This window comes from Dipodomys spectabilis, unplaced genomic scaffold (genome assembly GCF_019054845.1).
Source record: "Dipodomys spectabilis isolate Male_0828 unplaced genomic scaffold, ASM1905484v1 ptg000258l, whole genome shotgun sequence".
In the NCBI taxonomy this organism is placed as follows: Eukaryota; Metazoa; Chordata; class Mammalia; order Rodentia; family Heteromyidae; genus Dipodomys; species Dipodomys spectabilis.
This window is the reverse complement of record NW_024870935.1, coordinates 960,934-975,068: the sequence shown is the minus strand read 5'-3', so window position 1 is coordinate 975,068 and position 14,135 is coordinate 960,934. Positions and strand designations below refer to the sequence as shown.

General features: G+C 45.2%; 1 protein-coding gene across 4 annotated transcripts in view; it reads left to right on the top strand.

The window, feature by feature from the left end:
* Ebf1 (EBF transcription factor 1) overlaps positions 1-14,135 on the top strand; it is a 389,509-nt gene that overhangs the window by 288,144 nt on the left and 87,230 nt on the right. For 2 of the 4 annotated variants that reach the window (XM_042699578.1, XM_042699576.1), the window contains exon 9: positions 3,775-3,905. In XM_042699578.1, the coding sequence (XP_042555512.1) occupies positions 3,775-3,905 (131 nt within the window). Of the gene's footprint in view, positions 1-3,771; positions 3,906-14,135 lie in introns of all 4 variants that reach the window. The other 2 variants (XM_042699577.1, XM_042699575.1) reach the window with 1 other exon arrangement.

The window sequence follows — 14,135 nt, the reverse complement described above, 5'->3', positions numbered from 1 at the left end:
GGGCTCAGCTATCCTCATGAAAGTTTTGGTTTCAGTTCTACAGTAAACCCTTGGGCATATCTAGTTTTGGCCACAGCTTACAGATATTTCCTTATCTTCTTAGTTTGTGAATCAGGGTAAAAATGTAAAAACAGCCTATGAATTAAAATCCGCCCATGAATTTTGTATTTAGACTGTATATATTTAAAAATATTTTGAGCCTGGTGCTGCTAACTCATGCCAGCTACTCAAGAGGCTGAGAGATCTGAGGATCACGGTTCAAAGCCAGCCTGGGCAGGAGATTCTTATCTCTAATTAAACACCCAAAAGCCAGAAGTGGATTGGTGTCTCAAGTGGTAGAGTGCTAGCCTTGAGCAAAAAAGTTCAGGTACAGTTCCTAGACCCTGAGTTCAAGCCCCAGGACTAGCACCATGTGTGTGTGTGTGTGTGTGTGTGTGTGTGTGTGTGTGTGTGTGTGTGTGTGTGTGTGTGTGTGTGTGTGTGTGTGTGTGTGTGTGTGTGTGTGTGTGTGTGTGTGTGTGTGTGTGTGTGGTGTGTGTGTGTGTGCATGTGTGTGTGCATGCGTGCATGCATGCTTTTGAAAGATGAGAAGCCAGGACCTTACTGGGTTGCCTTATGCGGATCCCCAAAGGCCTGAGTCAGTCATCTGCTGTCCCCCTGAGTGGGACCTGCAGGCCCAGCTCCTCAGCTGGCTTCCCTTCAGCTTGCCTGGCATCCTGAGCTGTTGTATGCATTTGTATTTCTGGCCTTGGACCATTGGCATTTTGGAGCTCTTCATCTGAGAGGTCTAGTGTGGGCACTGTGGGGACTATCCCGTGCCTGAGCCCCAGATTTCACACACCAGTAGCATCCCCCTCCTCCAACCCACCAGAGCTTCACGTATTTTCCCAGCTTGCCCGTGGGGAATCAGCACAGCGCTCCCTGTATAGACAAAGGTGACCTCATAGAGGCCCAGCGCGCCTTGAGAACCCTGACGTCTACCTTAGAAAGTGCTGCGGTTCCAGGGAAGGACTGAGGACAGTACCCCTGCACCTTTCCCCTCCCTCAGGTGCTGTCCTCAGGGCTTTGTTCTCCAACATCTAAGAAGGCCATGCTGTGTGGTTTCTCACTAGCTTATCACTCGAGGAGGTCTTCCCTCAGACGCCTGGACCTGTAACCTAGAGCTGAGCCGCTGGTCACAAGTTTGACCTTCTTTCATCAGGAAGTGTTTGAAAGTGCATGTGTACATGGAGTGGGGGGGGGGGAGAGAGAGAGAGGAGTTAAGTATCAAGACAGCGGGTTTTGAGCATGCTATTAGCCAAGCGTCATGTAGGACGCTTGCTCTGAGGTATGCAAATGCATTCCTGCCACCTTTTTTGTGTCATGGCTAGCCTGGAAGGGACTCTTTATCTAAATGAAAATGATTACATGACTTAAAATTTAAAATATTGGGCTGGGTAGGTGGCTCAGTAGTAGAGTGCTTGCCTTGCAGGCATGAGGCCCTGGGTTTGATTCCTCAGCAGAAAAAGCTAGAAGTGGTGCTGTGGCTCAAGTGGTAGAGCCATAACCTTGAGCTGAAGAGCTGCAGGACAGCGCCCAGGCCCAGAGTTCAGGCCCCATGACCAGCATAAAAAATAAAATAAAAATATTAACAGAAACTCCAAAGTTCATGCAGATAATAATCACGAAGGCCATTCTGCAGTTGATGTGGGTGATCTCAGAGTCATGGATTCTTAGATCGTCTAGTAAATAAGATCCAACCATCAGAAAAGTCAATACTCGGTATTTCTCAGAGGTAGCAGCAATATTCCTATTTTACTCTGGCAGCCAAGTATATTGAGTTATTTATTAAAAAAAATAAAGCTCTAAGGCTATTAACAAAATGTTTTCTAACTGCTTTTTTTACAGAAAGTTTTGATATTGTTTTTAGATGGTATTTAATTACCTTATAAATTTCTTGAAATTACATGTGATCTTTTACCATTGGTTGAGGAATATATCACATAGTTTCACTTTTATCTTTACACTTTTGTTTAAGGACAAGTCCTGTGTCTGTAGGACAGTGGTCACGACTCCTTCCCCCACCACACAAATGTAAAAGGTTGGATAAGCATTTTGAAGTGAGGCATCTTTTACATTTTCTTGATAAAGTATTTTGGTCAGGATAAAAAGCAGGCAAGCAACCAGCCCGAGCTGTCTTGTTTTAGTGTCAGACTCTGTTCCTCTGGGTTCAGCCAACATGAAATGTTGAGTTTGGATATTTCCAAACTTTTCTCTGCAATTTTTTTAAAGATTAATTTGGATCAGAACCAAACCCATTGTACTTTGTGTGGTGGCACGTGAGCAATGATCTCACTGGAATGGGCTTCGTGTTTTCTTTCCTTCTTGCAAAAGTTAAAGCGGGACATTTTGCCAAATTTGACAGAGTCCAATAATTTCCTCTTTTTTTGTCAGTTTTTCCTCCCCTCTGTTAAAATGAACTAGTGTTCTCATTGGCTTCAATGCCTAGAAAGTCAATATTCAATACTTAATAAACTTTTATTAAACATTCTCTCTCTCTTCTTGCACAACTTCTCCTTTCCTTTAGAATTTTGCTTTGTTGCATTTCATAAAAGGAGTCATAAGAATGGCAGCAAGGCTTGGTGACGTTAAAAGCCCTCAGTGGTACCAGGATGCCCTCAGATTTCCCAATTATAACCCGAGAATTCTTCCTATGCCATACTGTTGGAAGTAGGCCATGTTCACTGGCACACCATTTCAGTCTGTTTGGAATCATTATTTGCAAATGATTTCCCACTTCCAAGGGCGGTGACCATGGAAAGAGAAGAGAGATGAAATCTTAAGAAAAGTCAGTCCTAGGATTTTCAGTCTGAGAAGCACAGGGAAGAGGAGCTCAGGGGAGGTCTTTGTGGTTCAGCATGGTCTCAGCCATGTGATGGCAACATTTGCCCTGACTGACCCACACTCTTTGAATCTGTAAAAATGAGATCCACAGAATGGATTTTAAAGAATTCTAGCCAGGTGCTGGCAGCTCATGTCTGCAATCCTAGTGACTCAGAAGGCTGACATCTGAGGATCACAATTTAAAGCCAGCCCTGACAAATCCAACAGAGTCTCATCTCTACTTAACCAGCAAAAAGCCAGAAGTTAAGGGGTGGCTCAAGTGGTAGAGCACTAGCCTTAAGCAAAATGTTGTGCAAAAGTGTGAGTCCCTTGAGTTCACACCCCAGTACTGGCATACTCACACAAGCAAAAGTATTCATTTTTTTAATGAGGACAAGTTTTGCTATGTTAAGGTAACAGACAGAATGTTTAGTGTAAGAATTCTTCCTGCTCCACTCTCTTCTCTTTCCCGGCCACTCATTGGGTAGAAATGTTTATTTAAAATTGTGTCATTTTTTTTTCCAGGAGATAGATTTAATTATCAAGCATTTCTGTAAGATTGTCAATACGTTCCAAAGTGTCATGTGTTTTATTTTAAATCCCTAGTATTTCGTAGATTCAATTTTACTCTCGTGTTCTATTTTATGAGGCTTCAAATCTGATAAAGATTGGAGTAAGAAAAAATATATGTATGTCTTACTAGAAACAATAAAAAAGAATGCCTTAAAGAATGAAGGGGTACCCTTAGATCTCTGGTCCCGATAGAGAGCTGGGAATGCTGAGATCTTGAGGGAGCTTTCTGTGAGTGAAAAGATAAAAGAATTTTTTTTTTTCTTTTTCTCAAGTCTCCCATCATTAAAGTTTGGTTCTAACAGTGGACTCTTTCTCTTTTTCATGTGTGTTGAAAAGCAGCTACTCCCTGTATCAAAGCCATCAGCCCCAGTGAAGGGTGGACGACGGGAGGCGCGACTGTGATCATCATAGGGGACAATTTCTTTGATGGGTTACAGGTCATCTTCGGCACCATGCTGGTGTGGAGTGAGGTAGGTGTTGTCTGAACATTAATATCTAATAGCTTGGTCTAGTCGAAGGCACTGTCTATTCCTGAATGTCTAATAGGATGTGTAAAAATTTCGTGGTGCCACTCTGGGTGGGCCAGCTCTAGTCGAGGGAACTTTGGGGAAGATCGGAGAGGTGGACTGAGTTTCCCAGGAGGCAGCACTTGCTACCCGAATGACTTCTCCCCTGTGGCCGTGAGCCCTGGTTGGTGTTGATGTGTTGCAACTCATCCTCTTAAGCATGGAGGTCATGATGGACATTGGGGATCAAGAAGGAGATACGGTCCATCAAGAATACATAGGAAAGGCCACCCAAACTTGGGAAAGGTAGTGATTGATCGGTGGAGTGGGTAGCATCTATTTGGGCCTGATTGATCATGGTCATCCGGGACGGGAGCTCCATGGGGGAGTCTGGAAGAGGGCAGCGCTTCTCTACCCAGCAGTGCACGCGCACAGGCGCCCGGCATTGGCTCGGGTCACTGCAGTTAGAGCGAGGACTGAGGTGCAGGACTGGCAGCGGGTCTCAGTGACTAGAGACGAGGGGTGTGGGTCTGAGGCATCCTGTAACGTCTATGCCCATCTCCGCCCAGGGCAACCCCATGCGATGGAGACAGGACACGCAGTAGATGGCTCACCTGCTGCCCTGGCACATTCCTAGTCTTGTTTTGTTTTCATGCATTGCAAAATTGTTGTTATAAAAGTGCAGGAGTGACAGTTACGTAAGTCGGGTAAAGAGTGTACTTCTTTCTGAACAGTGTCACCCCTTCCCTCGCTCTCTCCCAGTTTTTCCCTCCCGTCTCCACCCACAGATTGTAGAGTTCACTTTCATTGTAGTATCCAGTGAGCACCACTGCTGCCTTCGTTCACCCTTTGCCCCTCTCTAATGTGAAGATTCAAGGGAAGATATTTATGAACATGCTGTGAGCAAGTGGAGAGCTGGGTTCATATTGGCTGACATCCATTGAGCACTTGGTGGCTGTGGTGGTCAAATGAGCTTCATGGAGCTGCATTGGATGGAGTTTTTATGTCACGAATGCAAAACTTCTCCTGGGGAAAGTTAAGGGAGTTGAGTGAGAAAGTTGTCACGTGGTAGAGGAGGGACTTGAACTCCGATGGTCCAGACTGGAATGCCACTTCCTAATCTTTCACGATTCAGTCTAGGCTAGTCACCACCCTGGACCTCTCCTCATGAGTTCAGGGGACTGTGCCTGCCACTGATATGGATGTCTCGTATTGGGGGTTGGGGGGGGGCTGGTATTCCTACCCCCTTCCACAGTAAGGAAGCAGCAGTACGGCCTCAGACAGGAGTGAGGGTGTCCGTCATCATCTAGTGTGGGCTTGGAGGTTGGAGTCACCCGTAACCTTCTAGGATGAATTTATGAAGGAAAAGAGGCAAGCCTCAGACCAGAGGCAACGCAGCTAAGCTGTTTGGGCCTCCTCTCATCCGTGAGAGCCCTCTCTGTCCATAGTCCTTGCCCATCTACCCGTGGGGTTGAGGTGCTTGCTGTCCCTAAGACCTGCTCTATCTAATCAGAAGTCGACTTCTACGACTTCTCTCTTTCCTCATGCTGTAGCCCAAAGCACGCAGGAAGCAGGTGGTAGGGGATCGGATCAGCAGATACAGATAGCATTTGAGATTAGCTGATTATTTGGAGTCTTTTTTTAGCTCCAGAACTTTAACAACAACAAAAAAAAAGAGCTAGAGCAAATAGAGTTGGCTTTAATTTGCCCTCCTCTGTGCTCTTCCCCTACAGCCCAATCTGCTGTAAATGAGTAGTTCAGCCCAGCTTCCTGATTGACCCAGGAGGGCTGGGGAGGAGCAAGCAGGCAGCCTCAGGTGCTCTGGCCTGCTAGCGCTCCAAGCTCCATGGGCCTCCTCCCTGGGAATTGGCTTTGTTATCATGGCTGCGCCTCCTCGCTTGTTTCTTGACCATTTTCCATTCCTTATTTTTAGAAAGTAAATTATGACACTGGTATTTCACAGCCTCCTTATTCTCTGCCTTTCTCCCAAATACTGAAAAGCAGGGTGTGTGGTGGGAGGGGGGGGGAGTCTTCTTAGTGTTTTATATATAGATCTAGGGAAACCCACAGGCCCACAAGGGTTGGTGTGTGCTAATGTTTATAAAGTGTGGGTTGCGTTTTTTTCCTTAACCAGAAATGCTGGTGGTAGATTTGCCTTTCCTCCCACATGTGAGTGGAGTACGGAGGGAACCTCAGCTACCGTTGTGTGTGTGTGTGTGTGTGTGTGTGTGTGTGTGTGTGTGTGTGTGTGCGCGCGCGGCTCACCATCATTTTAATATCTCTTTCCGCATGCCTTGAGTTTTTAAACAATGAGGACCGTCTCGCTGGCGGCATGGTGGTTAGCGAACCCTGGGAGAGGCACCCAGGGCAGTCAACGCTGGGCTTTTGTGGCAGCTGATGTTTTATTTGGAAAGACAACTTGCTCCCATGAAGCAAATTAGAGAGTTGCATAATGTATTTATGTAATCTAGTATTAAATTTGTGGCTTAAAATCCAAGGCATGTGTTCTAGAAGGCAGAGAAAATGGAGGAGTCAGAAGGGTGCTGTTTGAAAAAAGCAAAAAAAATCAGTCAAGCTTTTTAACCATGCAACTGATGGATGGATGGTTCTTTGCTGAGTATTTTAGGCTGGGATGGGTGGAAGTCACAGACAGTATCCCCAAAGACCCTGTCGATTGCTGCGTTGCTCAGGTTTTGGATTTAGTTGGCTATGACCAGTGGGCCTCAGTTTCCCCCTCTGTAAATGAAGAGTGTAGATGATAGACTCTTTGAAAGTAGTGCTGTTGTCTTTAACCTCTAGAGCTTCTCTCCTGAGGACATCCCCACTCTGGGAAATGAGCCGGAGGTGGAGGCTGCTCCGCCCCTCCTCCGCCGCCCTCCTGAGAAGCAGTCACCGCCCACAACACGTCTGTCCGTGGGCATGCCTATTTGCAAAAGGACCCAGATCTTTCTCAGGACCATTGTCACAAAAGTGTGAGCCTCCCCCATTAGGCCATCTCCAGTCAATATTTTTTTTATGTCCTATACTTTAGATTTCTAGTATCTGAGATGAGACTTATACTACCGATTCATCTTCTAGATAATTCTGTGGAATACTAGTTCTTAGGGATATTAATAGATGTCCCATGGGAGACGAATGAGGGATGTTTTCTTTCTCCCCTCCCCCCTCCTCCCCCAGCCGGTTTGGGAAATGTAGAGTCAAACAAATCTCAGCTAGCCCTGGTTCCAGGAATTTGTAGACATTCCAAAATCTCCATGCGCACCATGAGCACCTACGCTTTTATAAAACACACAGAACCTCGTTCTCAAGGGTCACCTTACTGGAAGATATATTGGCGAGAGCTGAAGTGCATTTTGATTTTATGTTAATGAGGCCAAGTCATGAAATTCAATCATGAAGTGATGGGGCTGAGAGAACTGTGAGAGAATGGCTTGAAATATTTGCAGAGTATTATTCAGATTAGACCAGGAATGTTTAGAGCTATTATTCTTTAATGCAGCAAAGCTTTGAACAAAATATCTCATATTTTGCATCTGGTTTAAGTCAGTGCACGCTTGGTACGGGATGCCTGGTGATTTTGTAGGGCGGCTTTATTTAAAGATTGGCGATACAGCTAAGCCCAAATCAGAGAGCCAGAGTCACATGGCTGCATGAACCAATTAGCCTCACTCCCATCTAGATGAATGCTGTACTTTCTTTTTTTTAACTGCATTTCCAGAGATAGGAAAGGATGTAAAAGACACTGCTGGGTGAATGTTCTTGGGCAAATGGTAGCCTAGAGAGTTGGAATCAGAGTGTTTCTTGAATCCCTAAAGTGCAAAAATAAAGATTGTTCCCTTTTTTAATTTGGTGCTAATACTTGGGCTTGAATTCAGGGCCTTGAGTTCTTGCTTGGCTTTTTTGCTCAAGGGTGGCCCTCTACCACTTGAGTCAGACCTCTGCTTCTGGATTTTTGCTGGCTACTTGGAGATAAGACTCTCTTGGATTTGCCTGCCTAAGCTGGCTACAACCTAGACTCTTCAGATCTCAGGTTCTTGCATACCTAGGATTATAGGCTTGACACACTCGAAATCCTTTGTTTCTGTGTGCCTCTACTCTCTCAGTTGTTGTTTATACAGTCAGTGGCTCACAGAAAAACTGTAAAAACAAGAGAATTTGCTTCTTTGCAATACTAAAGACTGAATGGCTAAGCCATGCATGCATTCATATGGAAGGTTCCCGGGCCTTGGTTTTCACCGGACCTCATGTAAAGTCACAAATCTTTCAGAGTTTAAAGGGATGTGTCTAAGTCACCTCGTGCAGTATCTGGTTTGTGAGGAAGAAGGCCCCGCTTGGTGCTGTGATTCGCCCTGGGAGCATAGCAGCAGCCTAGTGCTGGTGGGAGTTGGTCTCTGTCAGCTTATAGTTGTGCCAAGTTTCCCATTCTATTTCTGTAATCTTCGAACAGACATCTATAAATTTACCAAACCTTTCCAAATACATGCACAATTACAACAGCACTCAATACCTTATCCACAAGCATGATGTGTGAGAGAATTCCACTCAAAATTGTAAAGAAAATTAAGAGACAGGAGAGAAAGACATTATCTCAAGTCTCACCTCCTTCCAAATTTTATCCTTAAAAAAATGGGATGCAATAGCATTGTCCATTTATTTTATATAGAAGTTTTCATGCAAAGCTGGGTACTGGTGGCTCACGCCTGAAATCCTAGCTACTCAGGAGGCTGAGATCTGAGGACTGTGGTTCAAAGCCAGCCTGGGCAGGAAAGTCCATGAGACTCCAGTGGTGCTGTGGCTCGCAGTAGTAGATAGCTAGCCTTGAGCAAAAAAGCTCAGGGACAGTGTTCAGGCCCTGCGTTCAAACCCCATGACAAAATAAAAAAAGGTCATGTAAATTGAGTGGATTAAAAACTGATTAAGTACATGGCTTGAAAGTAATTGAGAGCTGCTTTATTTTCCCGAAATTTGTGCTTCAGAGTCTGCATTTATTTGACAGGTACCTAACAGCTACCTATTACATGGAAGACGCTTGATACAAAATTATGAGCTTTGTCTGAATCAGTTACATTGAACTTTGAATATGATTTTGAAGGACAACTTTCAAGCCCAAGTAATTTTATGGGTCATCATTTCTAAATGAGCTAGCATATTTTAAAAGAGAGAGAGAGAGAGAGAGAGAGAGAGAGAGGGATGTGGTTTAATAGCGAATTTTAATATAATTCTAGCCACACTTATGTTGTTCCTAAAAATGTTTTAGTCCGTATTTTTATTTTTAATTGTCAAGACACTTGAAATCTGCCCTTCATGTTGATAATTATGGTACAGTGAAAAGAGACTTCAAGATGACATTTTCAGCTGGTTGTTGAGAGCATGTTCAGGAGGTACCATGATGTGTCTTCAAACCAGAACCACAGAAACATGGTGCTTGTAATAGGAATCAAAGCCTGGCTGCCGGGGTACAATTTCAGGGAGGAAAGTGACTATCTATACGGCTTCTTTTCCCTTCTGGTGTGTGTTCAGTGCTGATGGCTGGAACCACTTCCCGATGTCCTGAGCTATGCCTCCTCCTCCTCCAGCCTCGATGGCTGCCTCCTCCTTCAGTCGCCCTTAGTTTGGGAATCCAGGCAGGCAGCCTCAGCCTTTCCTTTCACCTCCTCCTCACTCTCTACATCTGTTCCAGCCACATCTAACGCTTCCTTGTGCATTTGGGGAGCCTTTGTCCTGAGCTCTTGTCTTTCTCAGGCGTTTCCATCTTTTCCATCTGTGCCCGTATCCCTTGGCTCTTTGGGATTCTATGCAACACCCTTCCCTGTGAGATCCTCCCTCATCGCTGCAGGGGTAGACTGTTTTCCCAGGTCACCTGGTCCTCTACCAAGTTGTGGTCCCTATACTTTTCACTACTGTGAGTTAAAGACCCATCTCTGGCCTGGAGATGTGATCCATGTAAAAATCCAGCCTCATCGTTCACATTGTCTAGCATAAAATGTTACAAACGCGATAAAGTTGTTAAAGCTACTTCCCTTTTCATTCATTCATTCACTCACTCATTCATGCATTCGCTCACTCATCAAAATAAGTGCTGCTTATTTAGCAACTATTTGACGATGCTTCCAAGGGGGTCACTGCTAGATAGATGAAAGCGAGTTCAATAAATATGCACTTGAACATTTAATGTAAATATATTTAAAGTAATGAGGGTTAAGGAGTGGTAAAAACTGGCACTCTTTGCGTTTTTGATATAGATGATACTGCTCCCTAAATTCATTATAGGTAGGGTGTCAAATTAATCTCTACCATGATACTAATCAGACAGCTCCCTGCTCCTTCCCCACCTCCCCCTCCCACCATGGAACAGAAGGCAGACAACACCCACAAGTCCCACATCTCTTTATTTGCAAAACTTGGGACTCGAACCAGGGTCTCTCGGACTCTAAAGCCATCTCATAGGATTGTAGTGGAGCTCTTCTATTCAAGAAGAGTGTTATAATAACCTCACCCATCGCAAATCCAACATGAAACCAGATCAAGAAAAAAAGAGAAACCAAAACAACTAAGTAGAGCACACACAGCACCGGAGAGGCGGGCGCTCTGTGGAGCAAGGGTGTGAGAGCCAGGCTGGCCGCAGAGGTGACGCTCTCCTATCCAGGGCAAAAATAGAAAACCTAAAAAGCAGACAGAGCACTGTGTCACAGCCCAGTGGCTCCGAAGCATTGAGAGAGAGCCGGCAATGGTGCTGAGTAAATTCTGTTTGGATGGCAGGGCGTGTGTACTGCATCCCCATAGGACTTCCAGCCAAAGCAGCCTCAGGACCACAGTGCTCAAAGGTAGAGCTGAGTTAAGTCACCTCCCTCAGTGCTTAAAGGGACATGTTCAGTGAGAATCACCGAACATATGCACAGACATGGATGTACTCGGTCTGCAAATGTGAACCACACTGCAAAAGCAATGAGAACAGTTCCCCGAGTCTTTCTGCTTTGATAAGCTTGAAGGGCATTAAGACTCTTTTGGTAAAAGGGAAACTGATTCCCTGGAAATGACCAACGTTGATGACAAGTGTTCAGTCCCCTCCCTTTTTAAGATTTATTTTTTATTTCTTTTTATTGTAAAGATGCTGTACGGAGGGGTGACACTACATGAGTGAGGCGATGAGTGTGCAACTGGTCGATCAGTGTTACCCCTTCCCCTGCTGTTACCCGCTTTCCCTTTCTTCCCCCACTTCCCACACATCTCTCCCCCCCCCCCCCCAAAGTTGTAAAGTTCGTTTCCAGTATATTCCAGCATACTGTCCTGTGGGTATCATTGTTGCAATGGGTCACCCTGTGTCCTGGGTTCACCATTTTGTTATTCCCTTTCCCCTTCCCAGATTAGACAAATGTATATACAAGATGCAGGGTACCAAAATCAACTACAGTGACAACAGGGGATATGACATAGAGGGAAGAACATACAAAGGAAACAAAAAAATCACATAGTACATTAAAAACAACAACAACAACAGACCTCTTGTGTCCATATCTTGGGGTTCATTTCACTTAGCATCATCTTATATGGTCATATGTACATAGCTTTTGAGCAAATAAGGGAAACCATGGGACCTAAATTTCTTTGGGACTGGGTAACTTCACTTAATACGATTTTTTTTTCCAAGTCTTTCCATTTCCTAACAAATGGGGTGGTGTCGTTCTTTCGGATGGAAGTATAGAATTCATATATATATATATATATATATATATATTATATATATATATATATATATACACACACACATACATACACCCCCCCCCCCCACATTTTCTTTATCTACTTATGTACTGAGGGGCATCTGGGTTGCTTCCATATCTTAGTTATCGTGAATAATGCTGTGGTAAACATAGTTGTGCTGGTAGCTTTAGTATGGCCTTGTTTATGATCGTTTGGGTAAATGCCCCAAAGTGGGATTGCTGGGTCATAGGAGCTCTATGTAGAATCTTTTGAGGAATTTCCATACTGCTTTCCAAACTGGTTGAACAAGTTTACACTCCCACCAACAATGCAGTAGGGTTCCCTTCTGTCCACATCCCCTCCAGCATCTGTTGTCATTAAGAGTTCTTGATGATAGCATTCTATCTGGGATGAGGTGGAATCTCCGTGTTGTTTTGGTTTGCATTTCTTTTATGGCCAGAGAAGTTGAGCATTTCTTCATGTGTCTATTGGCCATTCTTAGATCCTTATATATCACCCTGCACCAGAATCAACTCCAAATGGATCAAAGACCTTGAAGTCAAAGCAGACACCCTGAAAACATTACAGGATGGAATAGGAGAAACCCTAGGGCTCCTTCGCACAGGCCGAAATTTTCTTAAGAAAGCCTCAGAAACACAACAAATCAAAGAAAGGTTGGATAAATGGGATTGCATGAAGTTGCAGAACTTCTGCCTGGTGAAGGACATAGCTAGCAAGATCAATAGAAAGCCCACAGATTGGGAGAAGATCTTCACTAGCCATACAACGGACAAGGGTCTCATATCTAAAATATACCTGGAATTCAAAAAATTAAATCCCCCAACAACAAATCCTCAAAGAACCACCCCCCCATCAACAAGTGGGCGGAAGACTGTTGGTTAATGACCTTTGGGTGCTGTACCGGGGGTTCCGTTCAGGGTATCAGCTGTGAATACCCTGGCTCCTCTCAGGCCCCTCCCTCCATTCTCCGCCACTCTCCGCACGTGGATCCTGCATTCTTTCCTTTTTTGTGAATTTTAACTTCCACACAAACAGGAACGAGGGTTTCTTGACTAAGTAGAGAGGAAGAAGCCTCCAGAAAGAGCTTTGTGTAGATCAGTCCCAGGGCCGGCCTGATCTCCTTCCAGCCCCAGCCCCCCAGTCCCGGCCCCCCCTGGGCCCCCAGTCCCAGCCCCCCTCCCCCCCCCCCCCAGTCCCGGCCTGCCCCCCGCCCCTGGCCCCTGGCCCCGGGGCCCCTCCAGCCCCAGATGGCCCGGGCAGTGCAAGCATTACTGAACCCCACCTGCATGGGACTGCAGCGGGGAAGTGAGCTGGAAGGGCAGACACAAACAAACAACCCACAAAACCAAAGGTAGCTGAAGCACAGTGTATTTATTTAGCCTCAATTTCCCCTCTCCAATCTGTTCTTCTGAAAAATGATCTTGTTGCTGTTTTGTTTTTCGTACAATGAACGGCACCGGCACCCATGGAGGGCTCGGGCTGGCTTGCTGCTCAGAGAACGGCAGCGTGTTTCGGTGAAGGCCTCGCGGGGATGCCAGCAGCCTGCGGCCAGGAAGGAGCTTTGCGCTGTTATTTCATAAAAAGAAAGAATTTTAAATGGAATGTGGTGGGGTCTCCCCTCCCTTCCCCTTCCCGCTTCTTCCTTTCCTTTCCCCTCCCTCCTGCCTCCCTCCCTCCCCTCTCTCTTTTTCTCTCCTTCCTTCCTTCCTTCCTTCCTTCCTTCCTTCCTTCCTTCCTTCCTTCCTTCCTTCCTTCCTTCCTTCCTTCCTCTCTTCCTCTTTCTCTTTGTTTCTCTTTCCTTCTTTCTTTTTCTCTCTCTCGCTCTTTCTCTTGCTCTTTCTCTCCCCTTCCTTCCTTCCTTCCTTCCTTCCTTCCTTCCTTCCTTCCTTCCTTCCTTCCTTCCTTCCTTTCTTTCTTTCTTCCTTTCTTTCTTTCTTTCCAGAGCCCAGGTCCTTGAAGATGCTAAGCAAGCCTTCTACCACCGCGCTGCAATCCTATCTCCAACTTTTTATTTTTTGGGGGGGGTAGATTCATAATGGAGATTTTTTGAGCCTTTACCTTAAATATGACTTATGTGAGTTAATGGCATGATATTAGTCCATTCAGTGTCCAGTGGGCAGTTTTTGAAGACCTGCTGTTCTCAAGGCCCTTTGAAATAGCGAGAAGGGCAAGCACGCATCGATCGTCTCGGGGCTTGATCTACTTGCGGGACACAGACACGAAAGAGAAAACGTGTCCATCGGTCCTCACTGACTGACTGTGTCCGTGTCTACATCTCTGTTAAGGGACCTTTCAGACAGTGCTGAGAACCACCACTGGCTGTTCAAAAGCTAGGTTTTAAATCCCCAACATAATTTAATTTCTGAGGCTTTAGTTGTTGCTAACGCCTCCTCTGACATTCATACATAAAAGTTTATCTTTGGGGATTCATGTGACCCGACGTATTTCACTAAACATTGGTTTAAAGCTATT